Genomic DNA, 12,970 nt, shown 5'->3' on the forward strand with positions numbered 1-12,970 from the left:
ATAAGTCAGGCTGCTCTCTTATTCAAGAGGGGCAATTTGAGTTTCTGAAGTTTGAAGTACCCCTTCAAATTTTCTGAATTTAGAAACCATTCTAAAGTCTGTTTCAGTACCTGAGCCAGATTCTGATGAAAGAGTAAATTTCAGGAGTGAGTTAAAATTTTTAGTGTAGGTATCTTTTTTTTTCTATTTTTATATTCATTGTTTACTTCAGCTATTCTAATGAGTCTGTTGCTTATTTAGCTAGAAAACTGGTGAAGAGGAATTGAGGGGAAGGTTTCAGAAGGGATAGTAGATACAATATTGGTCAAACATTTAGAGGCTATACTTCTTATATATAAATTCCTCCTAGGAATTTGTTGTATTTGTCGACATAGGTTTTGCTCTGTAAATTAAGTGGAGCGATAGCACAGCAGTTAGGGTGTTTGCCTTGCATGTAGACAACTCGGGTTCGATTCCTCTGCCCCTCTCAGAGAGCCTGGCAAGCTACTGAGAGTATCCCGCCTGCACGGCAGAGCCTGGCAAGCTACCCGTGGTGTATTTCATATGCCAAAAACAGTAACAAGTCTCACAATGGAGACTTTACTGGTGCCTGCTCGAGCAAATTGATGAACAACGGGATGACAGTGATGACAGTGAAATTAAGTGGAAAATAGAAGCTTATTTTGTTGTTCTAGAAATAATAATGGTTATAGCACAGAATTTTATAATAACTTTAGAGTGAAATCTCCTAAAAGGCTAAAACCTTAATATCTGAATACCTGTTTCCCTTGCTATCTGAAAATAGAACAGTCCCATTTGGTATGATTTGGTAGGTTTTGGGGATCTGGGAATGCAATTAGCCATTTGTCTAAATGAAAAAATGTTGACTATTCCCAGACCCCCAAAATAACCTTACAATTTGTGCCAAATAGGAACATTCTGCTTTTGGATAGTGGTGTAAACCTGTAATATATATTTTTGTCTTGCTAAGGAAAATATTCATGTTATTTACTTAAGAATGTCTTGAATATGTTTTCTTCAATGAAAGCTAAATATGATCTTAATACAACTAAAACATTATGTGATAATCCTATTTAAAATGCTTTTTATCCTTTTATGTATACAAATATTGAATTTTTAGTAAAATTAAAAAATACTTTTATCAAAAATAATATATGTTGAATGTAAAAGAGGAAAAACAGAAGTGAAAGTAAGACTTACTTTTAGGATTTTAAGTATATTTTTATACTTTAGAACCCGTTTTAGTTTTTTCTAAGTGAAACTATATTTTTGTTCTAGTGTATAATCACCTGAATTGTTTTTTCTGTTGAATATATGTGTATATAATGTGTCCAACAGTGTATTTGGAAAAACAAATGTATTTCCAACAGTGCCTTTTGAACAAGTGCTGTGGTAGAAAGGAACGAAATGTGTACTGAATACCATTGCAGCCAAGGATCCTGAGATACATGTAGCCAGAACCAAATCTGACATTGTAAGTTGGAGCATAGGAAAAGTACAGTGGTTGTGGAAGTCATAAGTGAGAAGTTGTGGCTGGGCATTTAGCCACTTGGATCATTTAATATCTCCAGTGCCTTAACTTTTCTCATCTGCAGAAGGGGAGTTATACTCCTCACCCCCGTACACACCTCCCCTCCAAAAGCCTTGTCAGAGCAATTTGTGCCTGAGTAGATGTTCAGTAGTTGTTTTCCTTTCTTTGTTTTGAAGGTTAAAAAAAAGAAAAGGCAGAGAACACGAGAAGCATGCTTTTTCTTAAAATCCTGTTAAAGTGATTTCTGTGCCTGAGATAGAGTACAGGGATAAGGCGTGCTTGCCTCTGCTCATGGCTGGCTCCAGTTTGAACTCTTGGTACTGAACGTGCTCCTCCGGCACTACCAGGAATGACCCCTGGACAGTGAGTGAGCTTGGCGTTGAGAAGCCCTCCCCCCCAGGCCCCCAGAGTAATTTCTCATACACTGTGGAAAGGTGTCCTCACTTCAGCACAGCCAAGGAGGACCCTCGGGATGCAGCAGAAAGTTGAGTGACGTGTCCCGGAGCACTTCCTGCTTCTCCACCTCTCCTCCTTCCTTCTCTAGAAAGTCTTACAAACATAGCCTGGTGGTGTGTCCTGACTGCCTTTCTCTCTCCCTTCTCACAGCATGTAGCAGACTGGAACAAGTATGATGACCGATTGATGAAAGCCGCAGAAAGGGGAGATGTGGAGAAAGTCTCCTCGATCCTGGCTAAAAAGGGGGTCAATCCGAGCAAACTAGACGTGGAAGGCAGATCTGCGTAAGTATTCCTCACAGGAAATTGGGGAGAATCCTGGCATATAAATTACATTTGTGAATTGTGCTTATTGACTACTTACCTTAAAAGGATCCTTATCAAAACTCACTCTATGTAGTCTTCCAAATGTCACTACCCAACATTTTGGACTAATGATGATTCCACTTGAATTATTTTCAAATCAGAGTGTTAAAGTACTCCCCAGCAGTCCAATTGTTTAGGCCTTGTAGCAAAAATTCAGCCTGGGTCACTGGGGTGCACGTTTGTACCCCATGAGTTCGTACTCATCTCATGCTTTGTACGACCCCTTCTGTTTCGTTCTTGCAATCTGTCGCTAATAGAAGTAGGAAGAAGTTGACAGTTGACGTAGGTTAATAACTTGGTCTCATCTCATGAAGAGACACCAGGACACCAGGTGGAATGTGAATCCAAGCCTTTTCTTGGGAGAGTTCTTTCAGTGGTCTTTTCTCTCTGGCCCTCATTCACCTTCCCAGTTGGAGATTTCTTTAATATGAGAATGTTGAGAGCTAGAAGAAGGGTGGCAGAATAGCTAGTATGACTTGGCATGACCAGGTGATCTATCTTTTAGGTTTTTTTTTTTTTTTTGCCTCTCTGTTCCTGAGGAGGACCAGCTTGTTTATATGCAAACGAGCCAGATATCTTTCACCCACCCTTGCCCTGTCTTCATCACTTCCCTTCCTGCTTAAGGTGGGGAGTAGTTGGGATAAAGGTCATCTGGGTTCTGGTACTACTCTACAATTAGAGCTATTGAAATCTTCCCTGGGGAACCTTCCAAAGTTAGAGGTGAAAAGTCTCATTTCCTAAAATTCCTCAGTCTTACCCTTGTATGAGTTTACTTAGAATATTCTAACTGGACACTAGATACTGTGTAGAAATGAATGTTAGGAGATTAATAGTTAATGCCCAGTGTGGGCCACTCTCTTGGAAAGTTTAGATATAAACAGTAAAAATAGCAAAAGTAGGACTTAAAAATTTAGTAGTTTTGAGAGTAATAAAGTTAGAAAGCTCCAACTTTTAAAAATATTATTTTCATGTTATCAAGAAGGCAATTTGATAACTTCAGAAGCTGGTTTATTTTGAATCTAGCTCTATTTTTATTAAATTTAAAGCTATATTTAGAGTGAATCCAAAAGTGACCTTGTTTTTCATGTGTCTTACCCTCCTCCCCCAAATGCCAAGACATTAAAAGGTGAAGAGGGGGAGTGATAAAGGGAATCTTTGGGTTAATGATCTTCAGTGAACCATTATTTCTTTGCAGTTTAAAAAATATATTTTTATTCTTTTTATTTGTATAAAGTAGTTCACAATATTTCATTATTTTTAATACTCGAACACCAGTCCCACCATCATTGCACCTTCCTACCACCATATTTTGGATGTTTCCATCTCGAATCCCCACCCCACCCCCACTCCAAAGCATAACTGAAATAATTTATTTTGTATTGTTTGTTATGAATAAACTGCTGAAAATGATTCAAAAAACATTTTGTTAGGAAAATTTTGTGAAGATTGTTGTATTTCATCCACGGGCCATTTAGACCTTCTATAAGAGATTTAACAAATAATCATGTTGTTTTTTGGGGGGGCCTTGTGTAATTATATACAGAACCATTATTTCTTCAATTCTTTCCAACCATGCTTTGAATTTGGAGTCATTTTTCCCCCCAATTAACGATAAGAGTTATAAAAACCATGTGCAATTTGATGAACTTTGAACTTTAGTTTGTCAAACATTTGAGTAGCATTAGTCTTTGAGGTTTTCACTCTAAAAAGTATAATTTTTCTGTGATTCATTGTATATAGTATTTTGCATCTACAAACTGTACTCATCCATAAATAAAATATTTTCCATTTAGTCACAAATACATTTTTGGTATTATCTTTAATTACAGAAATGTTTATCTGTACCTGTTTCTATTTTTGAAATAAAATAAAAGTGATAAGTACTTCTTTCTCAGTCTAGTTTCAAAAATGAATTCTTCGGGGCCTAGCTGTAGTTTCTGTAAAGATCTTTTTTCTTCACGTTCATTGCTTTTCTTGGGTATGGCCCTTTGCTGACAAAAATGGGTGAGTCACAGGGAAACTCTGGATGCCCTCCCTGTCAGTTGGTCAGAAGTACCTGTCAGTTCCCGACTGTTTCCTTGGAATCAGATGATCCAGGCATAAATTAGGTATTAACCAGATCTATCTCTCTGGGCCTCGGGTCCTGCCATCATGGACTTTTCACCATCTGTCAGCTCATTGGTTTCTTGAAGCATATGTCTTAATTTTCTGTAGCTCTTTGACTTGTCCTCAGAAGTAGGGAGTGTCCAGATAACCTAGATCACTGTTATTGAAGCAAACTTTGCCTAATGTAAGGCTGACTTTTAAAATTACACATGATTGCTTCCGTAAAGCCCTTTTTCTTTCTAGCTCTCTGCATACACGACTGATTGACTTGTCTTCTCTAGGGATCCGCCTTACTGCTCTTCGAAAGCAGCATTAGGGAGTGTGGATGTGCTGTGATTTTTGCCCTTAGGGCAGATCAGTGTGCTATTGATAGTTTTTCAAGAAATCTACCAATTTTTGTGAGCTAAGAAATAAATACAAAGCAAAACAAAACCAGCAGGTATCTCCAAGATTGTTGGGCAATGAAAAGTCTCTGCTTGAAGAGAATTGTCATTGCCATAGATGGTCCATCACACAGTGTGACCCCCACTTCAGTCTCAAGAGAGTACTCGGTACCCTCAGACTTACAGCAGCTTAATTCAACTGTAAAGAGAACGAATGTACTTGTCATTTAACCCTACACTCCTTTTGTCAGAGCTCCTTTTTCTGATTCAAATGGTACACAAATCTGCTTTGTCTAACTTGGTGCTTGGTCCTACTTTGCATTTATATCTGTGATAGTTCCAGTAAAGAGGCATGGGTGAATGTTGTAATATGAGAATAAATTTGCAAGTCATTTCCTGATATTGTCTCTAATCATGTATTTATTAAAATATTTGTGAGTCATATGGTATCGTAGCATTACATATATAAAATAATAATATTGGTTGAAACAAAAATTAGTTGGGGCCAGAGAGATAGTGTAGCAGGTAGGGCACTTGCTTTGCATGCAGCTGACCTAGGTTTGATCCCTGCAACCCAATATGGTTCCCCAGGAGTAACTGAGCACAGAGCCAGGAGTTTGCCCTGAGTACAGCCAGCTGTGGCCCCTAACCCACATAAATAAGTCTACACTTGGTTATTTTTTTATAAAAAAAATAATAAACAGGAATAAAATATTTTTTAAAAATGTGCGGCCGACCCGTGTTCAATTCCTCCGCCCCTCTCGGAGAGCCTGGCAAGCTACTGAGAGTATTGCACTCGCATGGCAGAGCCTGGCAAGTTATCTGTGGCAGATTCGATATGCCAAAAACCAGTAACAATAAGTCTCACAATGAGAGATGTTACTGGTGCCCGCTTGAACAAATTGATGAGCAACAGGATGACAGTGACAGTGACAGTAGACTTAATGTCTGCTACATTTTTGGTTCTGGGGATATAATAGAAAGCAAACCAGACCAAAACTTCTGCTTCCTTTGAATTTATAGTTGAGTGGGAAGAGATAGATAAACCACAATGGAAATCAATCTTGAGTTTATATATGATGTCAGAAAGTGTGAAGTTCTATGTAGAATAATAAGGACAAATAATTTAAGACATGGATGGTGGACTTGGGAGTGGTGATGTTTCAGGGATGGGAAAAGGTCAAGTTTAAATGATGTGGTCACAGAGTGACCAGTGTTGAGAGCGTGGCCAGAGTGTGTCCATTCCCAGGCACCTGCTTTGTGCTCGCACCTTTCTTATTCCCTGGCAAGACTGTTTATCGTACTAGCTTAGGGCCTCAGTTCTTTTTCTTTTTCTTTTTAAATAATGTAGGAGTACTGCTATTTATTCAGCCATTGACTAAATTGACTGAATTGGGCATGAACTCCATGTTACTTTTTTAAAGACATTTTTTAAATTGGAGATCCATGAGCTAGACTATTACAAAGCTGTTCATAATTGGGTTTCAGTCATACAATGATCCAGCACCATTCCCTCCACCAGGACATATCTCCCACCACCAATGTCTCCCATTTCCCCACCACCATCCTCCAGCCGCTTCCCACCCCCAGCCTTCCTCTATGGGAGGCACTTTCCTTTTTGCTCTCTCTCCTTTTCCTTTTGTGCATTATGGTTTGCAATACAGGTGCTAAGAGGTCATGGTGTTTGTAAGCTGGAGTGGCTTTTCAATTGGGTGGCAGCTTTGGGGTGTGGATGTGACTGCCGAGGCTTCTGGAAGTACAGGGAGGTGGGGGAGGTAGCCCATCCCAACTCCAAGAAAGCCTGGAGATTTCAGTCACAAAACCCAACCGGCATACCCAAATTTTCAGCAGATTATATCTTGGTGAGGTTCATCCTGAAATGGAGTCAGGCCGGGGATATGGCGGCGATTTTGGATTGTGGAAGCAAGCGGCTCCTGGGGGCTCTGCTTGGGTGGGCACAGACCATCCCATCTCCCTCCGATTTACCCCAGTCTGTTCAGCCAATTTAGTCAACTGTGGCTTTTGATCTCTTTCAAGATTTACCTATGGGTCTCTGAAATAAGGCCAATTAGTGAGCTTGCATAGCTGAGCTGGAGGTGGTTTGTCAGCATGGCTCCCACATACCTAATTTTTGGCTGTTGAATTTCTTGCTAAACATGGTCCTAAGTTGTTGGGGTCTGGCCAAAGGCACAGCAGCAATTCTGGCCAAAGAGGCACAGCAGCAATCTCGCCCTGCAGGTACAGGTTGACCTGTTGGTGGCACCATACCCCATGCATTTCTTTTTCAACCCAAGTTCACTTTTCTTTGTCAACAAGTTCCGCTGTATTTGCCAGTTTGGATTTGGTAGAGTATAATCTATTTCAGATCTTATTGCACACAAAATATTTCTGTGTTGTTCATAAGTAATTTGGTGATTAAATGAATATGGGATGTCTTATTATCTTTATCTCAAATGCTTGATGGCTTACATTTCTATACTTGCCTTATTAGAAACTTGCCTTATTGCACATGTGTCAGGGAGGACATGTTTTCCTTCTTTCCTTCTAAGTTGTTGGCCTAATAGTTAAGTTGATGTAAAACAGGTTAATAGGAATAAACCAAATTTCATACATACTGGAGTCTGAAAGAATGGAGACCCAGAGACAGGCAATTGGAAAAGGAAGAATTGGAATTTAGTGGCTCAAAGGGACAGGGGAGCGGCAATTCACAACATGAGAGTAACAAATATTTGGTATGCTTGCCACACCATGCAATAAAGGCTTTTCTGATCACCCATTATCTTTGGCATTAGCTCTCCCCTGGCCCAGACACCTAATATTGTTGAGGGGGCAGAGGCAGGGGTGGTGAGGGTTTGGCCCCACACCCTACATAGCTCAGGGCCTATTCCTGGCTCTGTACTTTATTAGAAGAATGACCCATGGGTGGTGCTTGGGAACCATATGTGGTGACAGGGATTCAAACTGGGGTCCCCAGAATGCAAGGCATGTGCCTTCCCCCCATACTCTATCTGGTACAGGCATTTGCCTCATTCTCTTAGGCAATATTGAGGGGAAGTAAACAATTCTTCCTGACTCTGTTGTGCCTCGACTCGAAAGAAATCACATGCCATAGTGGCATATTTTGGAGGTCATGTATTTAGCTCCCACTTAACTGTTTGTGTGACCTCAGGTTGTCTTGTTGGTCCATTAGCAAAATTAAGAATATAATGCCCAAAAGTAGAGAGTATGGGGAATATTGTCTGCCATAGAGGCAGGGGGAGGGTGGGAAAGGGGGGGTATACCCGGGATATTGGTGGTGGGGATTGTGCACTGGTGGAGGGATGGGTGTTTGATCATTGTGAGATTGTAACCCGAACATGAAAGCGTGTAACTATCTCACAGTGATTTAATAAAATTTAAAAAAAATTTTAAAAAAGAATTAGGTTATAGTTGATAAACTGGGAAGAAGGTTACTACAGTTATTTTATTGAGGAGGAGAGTTCAAGAGTAGCTAGCTTAGTTAGTTCTTTTTAAGGGCCTTTAAATGACAGGTTTAATTTGGTGATTTCAAGAGGAGATGGGTAAGTATTTTGGTATGTTTTTTACTTTTATTATTCTTCTGTAACTTACTTTTGTTTGTATGTGGTAATTTAGTTTATTTGAAACTAAGCCAAATAATCTGATGGAAAATTGCAGTGCATTTATTAAGCTTCAAGTACCAGTGCCTATGCTATTGATATAATAGAATTAATGTACTATAGCACTGCACTGTTGTCCCGTTGTTCATAGATTTGCTCGAGCGGGCACCAGTAACGTCTCCATTGTGAGACTTGTTGTTGCTGTTTTGGCATATTGAATACACTACGGGTAGCTTGCCAGGCTGTCTGAGAGGGACGGAGAAATCTACCCAGGTCAGCCGTGTGCAAGGCAAACGCCCTACCCACTGTGCTGTCGCTCCATATAGTTAAAATTTTTTACTAAGACTTTTGAACATAGAAATATTCTTTTGGACCCAAGGAGTTATTTGCAGAAAGCATTGACTATATAAATTTGGAGCCAATGAGTTTTTCAGTAATACAAGTTATATGTGATATATCAGTTGATACTGACATATTTTTTCTACCGGATGTATATGTGGGTAGATAAGTGTATGTATGTTTCTCTTTTTTTCACTCATATCAAAGATACAGATAGGGTTGAGAGAGAGAGAGAGAGAGAGAGAGAGAATATATGTGTGTGTATTTTGAACAAAAGTTGAGTTGTCCTTTGGCAGTTTCTATGGCGTAACAAATGCTTTCTTTTTTTAGCTTCCATGTTGTGGCCTCGAAGGGGAATCTTGAGTGTCTGAATGCTATTCTCATTCATGGAGTTGATATTACAAGCAGTGACACTGCAGGTATGTTTGCAGCCATCGTCACTTGTAAAGTGGAAAGGGGACACAAGCATCATCAATTTATTCATTCACCGGAGAACAAGAGAATGTGCAGAATATAATTGCTACTTTCTAGCAGAAAGGGCTGCTTGTGAAGTCAAATCATGATTTAAGTGTTTGAAATTAGAGCGCTAAAGATTAGAGGCCGTGATAGGCTGATAAAACTCACAGGTTTCACCATCCAAGAGAGAGATGTATAATGAATACAAGTCAGAGAAATAGAATTTGATAAAAGAGTATTCTCTGCAAATTCTCCTTCACTACGGAGGTAGTCTTTTGGAAATCTCTTTCCTGCCCCCTCACCGCCCCCCAGCACACTTTGTTGTTTCCCTTTAAGCAAAGTTTCAATGACATATATTCGATCAAGTCTTATTCATAGATACACAGTCTCTTAGAGGACTTCGAAATTTAGTTGAAATATAAAAATTAGAGAATTACCCTTTCTTTGAGTTCATCTCTGTCTCCATGTTAACAACTGTGCTTCCGGTGTGGGGATATAGAGTGAAACCGAAGCATCACCCCCTTTGTTTCCTGCACCCTCTACATGCCAGTATTGAATTTAGTTAATCTCTCAGGTATGGCTTTCTGTGTTTAGTTTTTCTTCCAACTTTATTGGTTTGGTGTGCTTGTTATTTATTATTAAAATATCAAACTGGGTAAAATTTCTTAGACATCGAAAAGATGCTTGTGACTTAACTATCTTGTCAAATAATATTTGAAAAAAGTAAATTTTTTTTTTTGGAAAATTCTCTATATTTTCCATGATTTCTGTTTTAGGGAGAAATGCCCTTCACCTGGCTGCAAAGTATGGACATGCATTGTGCCTACAAAAACTTCTACAGGTAATAAATAGTGATTAATACTGAAGCTTTAATGTTATTTTTTGCGGGGGCAGTACCTAGTGATGCTTAGGGGTTTATTCCTGGCTCTGCACTCAGAAATCACTCCTGGAAGGGCTCAGGGGACCACATAGGGTGTTGGGGTTCAAACCCAGGTAAGCCACATGTAAGGCAGGTGCCCTACCAGCTATACTATCTCTCCAGCCCTTAAAACTTTATCATTTTGACTTCAAATAATGATGTTTTGATGTGTTTCTGGCATCTGAGATCAAAGAAAATAGTAATCTGATTTTTTCTAACTTCCATAATAGTTTTTCCATCATTTATGAAAGAATGTGACCAATAAAGCACAAAAACTCTGAGGGAAGTGAATTGCATAACTCCAGTGTATTAAAAATAAATGACAAAGGCTTGACCTTCCTGTTGACATTAGCTGGGGATTGGAATTTTCTGTTGTGTCGTATACAACATAAGATAAAATGACACAGCATAGCATCTTTCTTCCTAGACAAACATTTGATAACTTAGATTACCACCACATAGTTTTAATCAGGCAGACACAGCATTCTGTGAGTGTGTGGGCTGTGTTATGTTTTCAGCTCAAGAATCCAGTCATATATTTTCATAAACATTTTTGCCACTGGTTTTCACAGCAGAACACATTTGTTTTTCTGAATCAGTTCAGGTTTTCATTCTTGCTGAAATACTACCCAGACAATAACATAGTCTCTATATCCCCATGCCATTGTCATGTGCCTTATGTTTTCCTGTTTTGGTGAAATACTATTAAATGTTGCAGTATAATGTTATATTTGTTCCACGTCAAAATATTTAATGACTTGTCATCTTTCGCTTTTGGATTAAGGAATAGTTTAAGCTTGAATAACAGATGTTCATTTGAGCATTGATACTTATTTTAAGCAAAACTCCAAACTGATGAAGTTTCTGTGTTTGAACAGTATAATTGCCCCACGGAGCATGTCGACCTCCAGGGGAGAACTGCACTCCACGACGCAGGTAAGCAGGCGCTTCATTTGGACATAGCTACCTGCTAAGATGGCTAAGGTTCTCACTCATGCTCCGTGTGTCAGTGTGGATATACTTGTGTAATTCATAGAGGAAAAAATATTAAGAATATTTTATTTATGTGAATTTGAAATACATTAGGGTCTAGGCTTAGAAGAGATTCATTCAGCTAATATTGATTGATCTAGGCTGGTTAACTAGATCATAAAAGTCCAAAGTTGATGAATTAGTCAAAAGCGACCTTCAAGTGTTCTAGGCAGTGTCTAATGGTCAAAAGGCCAACCCAGAAAGAAGAGAAAATGGTTGTTAATATACAGGCACCAGAGCTGGAGAGATCGCACAGTGTGTAAAGCATTTGCCCACGTGCAACTGACTGGCTTTGATTCCTGGCAACCCATATGATCCTTCAATCACCACCCTCAGGAGTAACCCTGAGCACAGAGCCAGGAGCAAGTCCTGGGCACAGCCAGATGTGGTCCAACTAACCAACAGAACAAAAAAAAATATGTACATGCACAAATATAGGTCTATCTAACAATTATTAGATATAGGTCTATCTAAGAGGACTACATTAACAACAGTCACTGTATCACTGTCATCCCATTGTTCATCGATTTACTCATACGGGTGCCAGTAATGTCTCCATTCATCCCAGCCCTGAGATTTTAGCAGCCTCTCCTTACTCATCGTTCTCAAAGATTGGAGGCTCTTTCAGGATCAGGGGAATAAGACCTATTGTTACTGCTTTTGGCATATTGAATATGCCACGGGGAGCTTGCCAGTCTCTGCCGTGTGGGCAGGATACTCTCGGTAGCTTGCCAGGCTCTCCGTGAGGCATATATATATCTCCCTCTATGATTTTATGGAAAAGGGGTACGGAGTGTCTTATGATGTGTCACGCAGCCACATCCAGAAATATGTTCGCTCATGCATGAGGCTCGGCCAGAGCGTGTGGAAAGCAGCCTGGAGCGTGGCGGCGGTTAGGTAGTAGAGGTCCCTTGGGGCAGGGAGGGCTCTCACCCACCCCACTCTGGGGCACCCCGAATGGAGACAGCCTTGCACGGAGTCTGCTGGCATGGCTATGGGAGCCTCATTTTTATGCACCCTTCTGGGAGAAGCAGCCGTGAGTTTTGAAGGGTGGCCGATGAGGAGATTATCTGGCACCGGCAGAAGGTGGCTTATGGGTGTGAGCTCTGAGTTGCTGGAGATTGGGGGAAGCAGGCAGAGGATTTCTGCTACCCGGCCCGTTGAACCCAGAGTCCAAGATCAATATACGTTAACAACAATATGTCTAACAATTATCTAACAATTCTAACAATTATTATCCAACAATTATTATCTAACAACTATTATCGGGCCTAAGGGGAATACATTAACAACAATAGAGTATTTGTAGGTAATCTCAACACACCACTGATGGTAATGGACAGATCATTTAGATAAAATAAATTAACCAGGAAATAATACCCTTAAATTAAGTAAATAATCATATGAATTTAATAGATATAAACAAAAATTTCTATCACCACCAAAGTGAATGTACATTTTTTTCTCAAATGCTCATCAAAGGTGGATTGTATGTTGTGACATAAAATAAGTCTCAGTCAATGGATATTGAAATTATGTAATAATTATATCAAGTGTCATTTCTGATTATAGTAATGTTACTTTAGAAATGTTATTAAAAAAATTGGAAAATATCACATAGCTCAAGACTAAGCCACATATTTCTGAGTAACTTTGGGGTCAAAAAAGAATTCAGAGAAATGAAAAATCACCTGGAGACCAAAAAAGTGAAGAGATGAACTCTCAGATCCTACGGAATGCTGCACGGAATATATTCCACATCAGAA

General features: G+C 39.5%; 1 protein-coding gene across 2 annotated transcripts in view; it reads left to right on the top strand.

The window, feature by feature from the left end:
- Positions 1–12,970, top strand: part of UACA (uveal autoantigen with coiled-coil domains and ankyrin repeats) — an 85,718-nt gene that overhangs the window by 40,718 nt on the left and 32,030 nt on the right. For both annotated transcript variants that reach the window (XM_055133690.1, XM_004611715.2), the window contains exons 2-5: positions 2,138–2,271; positions 9,128–9,216; positions 10,030–10,094; positions 11,051–11,108. In XM_055133690.1, the coding sequence (XP_054989665.1) occupies positions 2,138–2,271; positions 9,128–9,216; positions 10,030–10,094; positions 11,051–11,108 (346 nt within the window). The remainder of the gene's footprint in view (positions 1–2,137; positions 2,272–9,127; positions 9,217–10,029; positions 10,095–11,050; positions 11,109–12,970) is intronic.

Source organism: Sorex araneus, chromosome 3, assembly GCF_027595985.1.
Source record: "Sorex araneus isolate mSorAra2 chromosome 3, mSorAra2.pri, whole genome shotgun sequence".
Classification (NCBI taxonomy): domain Eukaryota; kingdom Metazoa; phylum Chordata; class Mammalia; order Eulipotyphla; family Soricidae; genus Sorex; species Sorex araneus.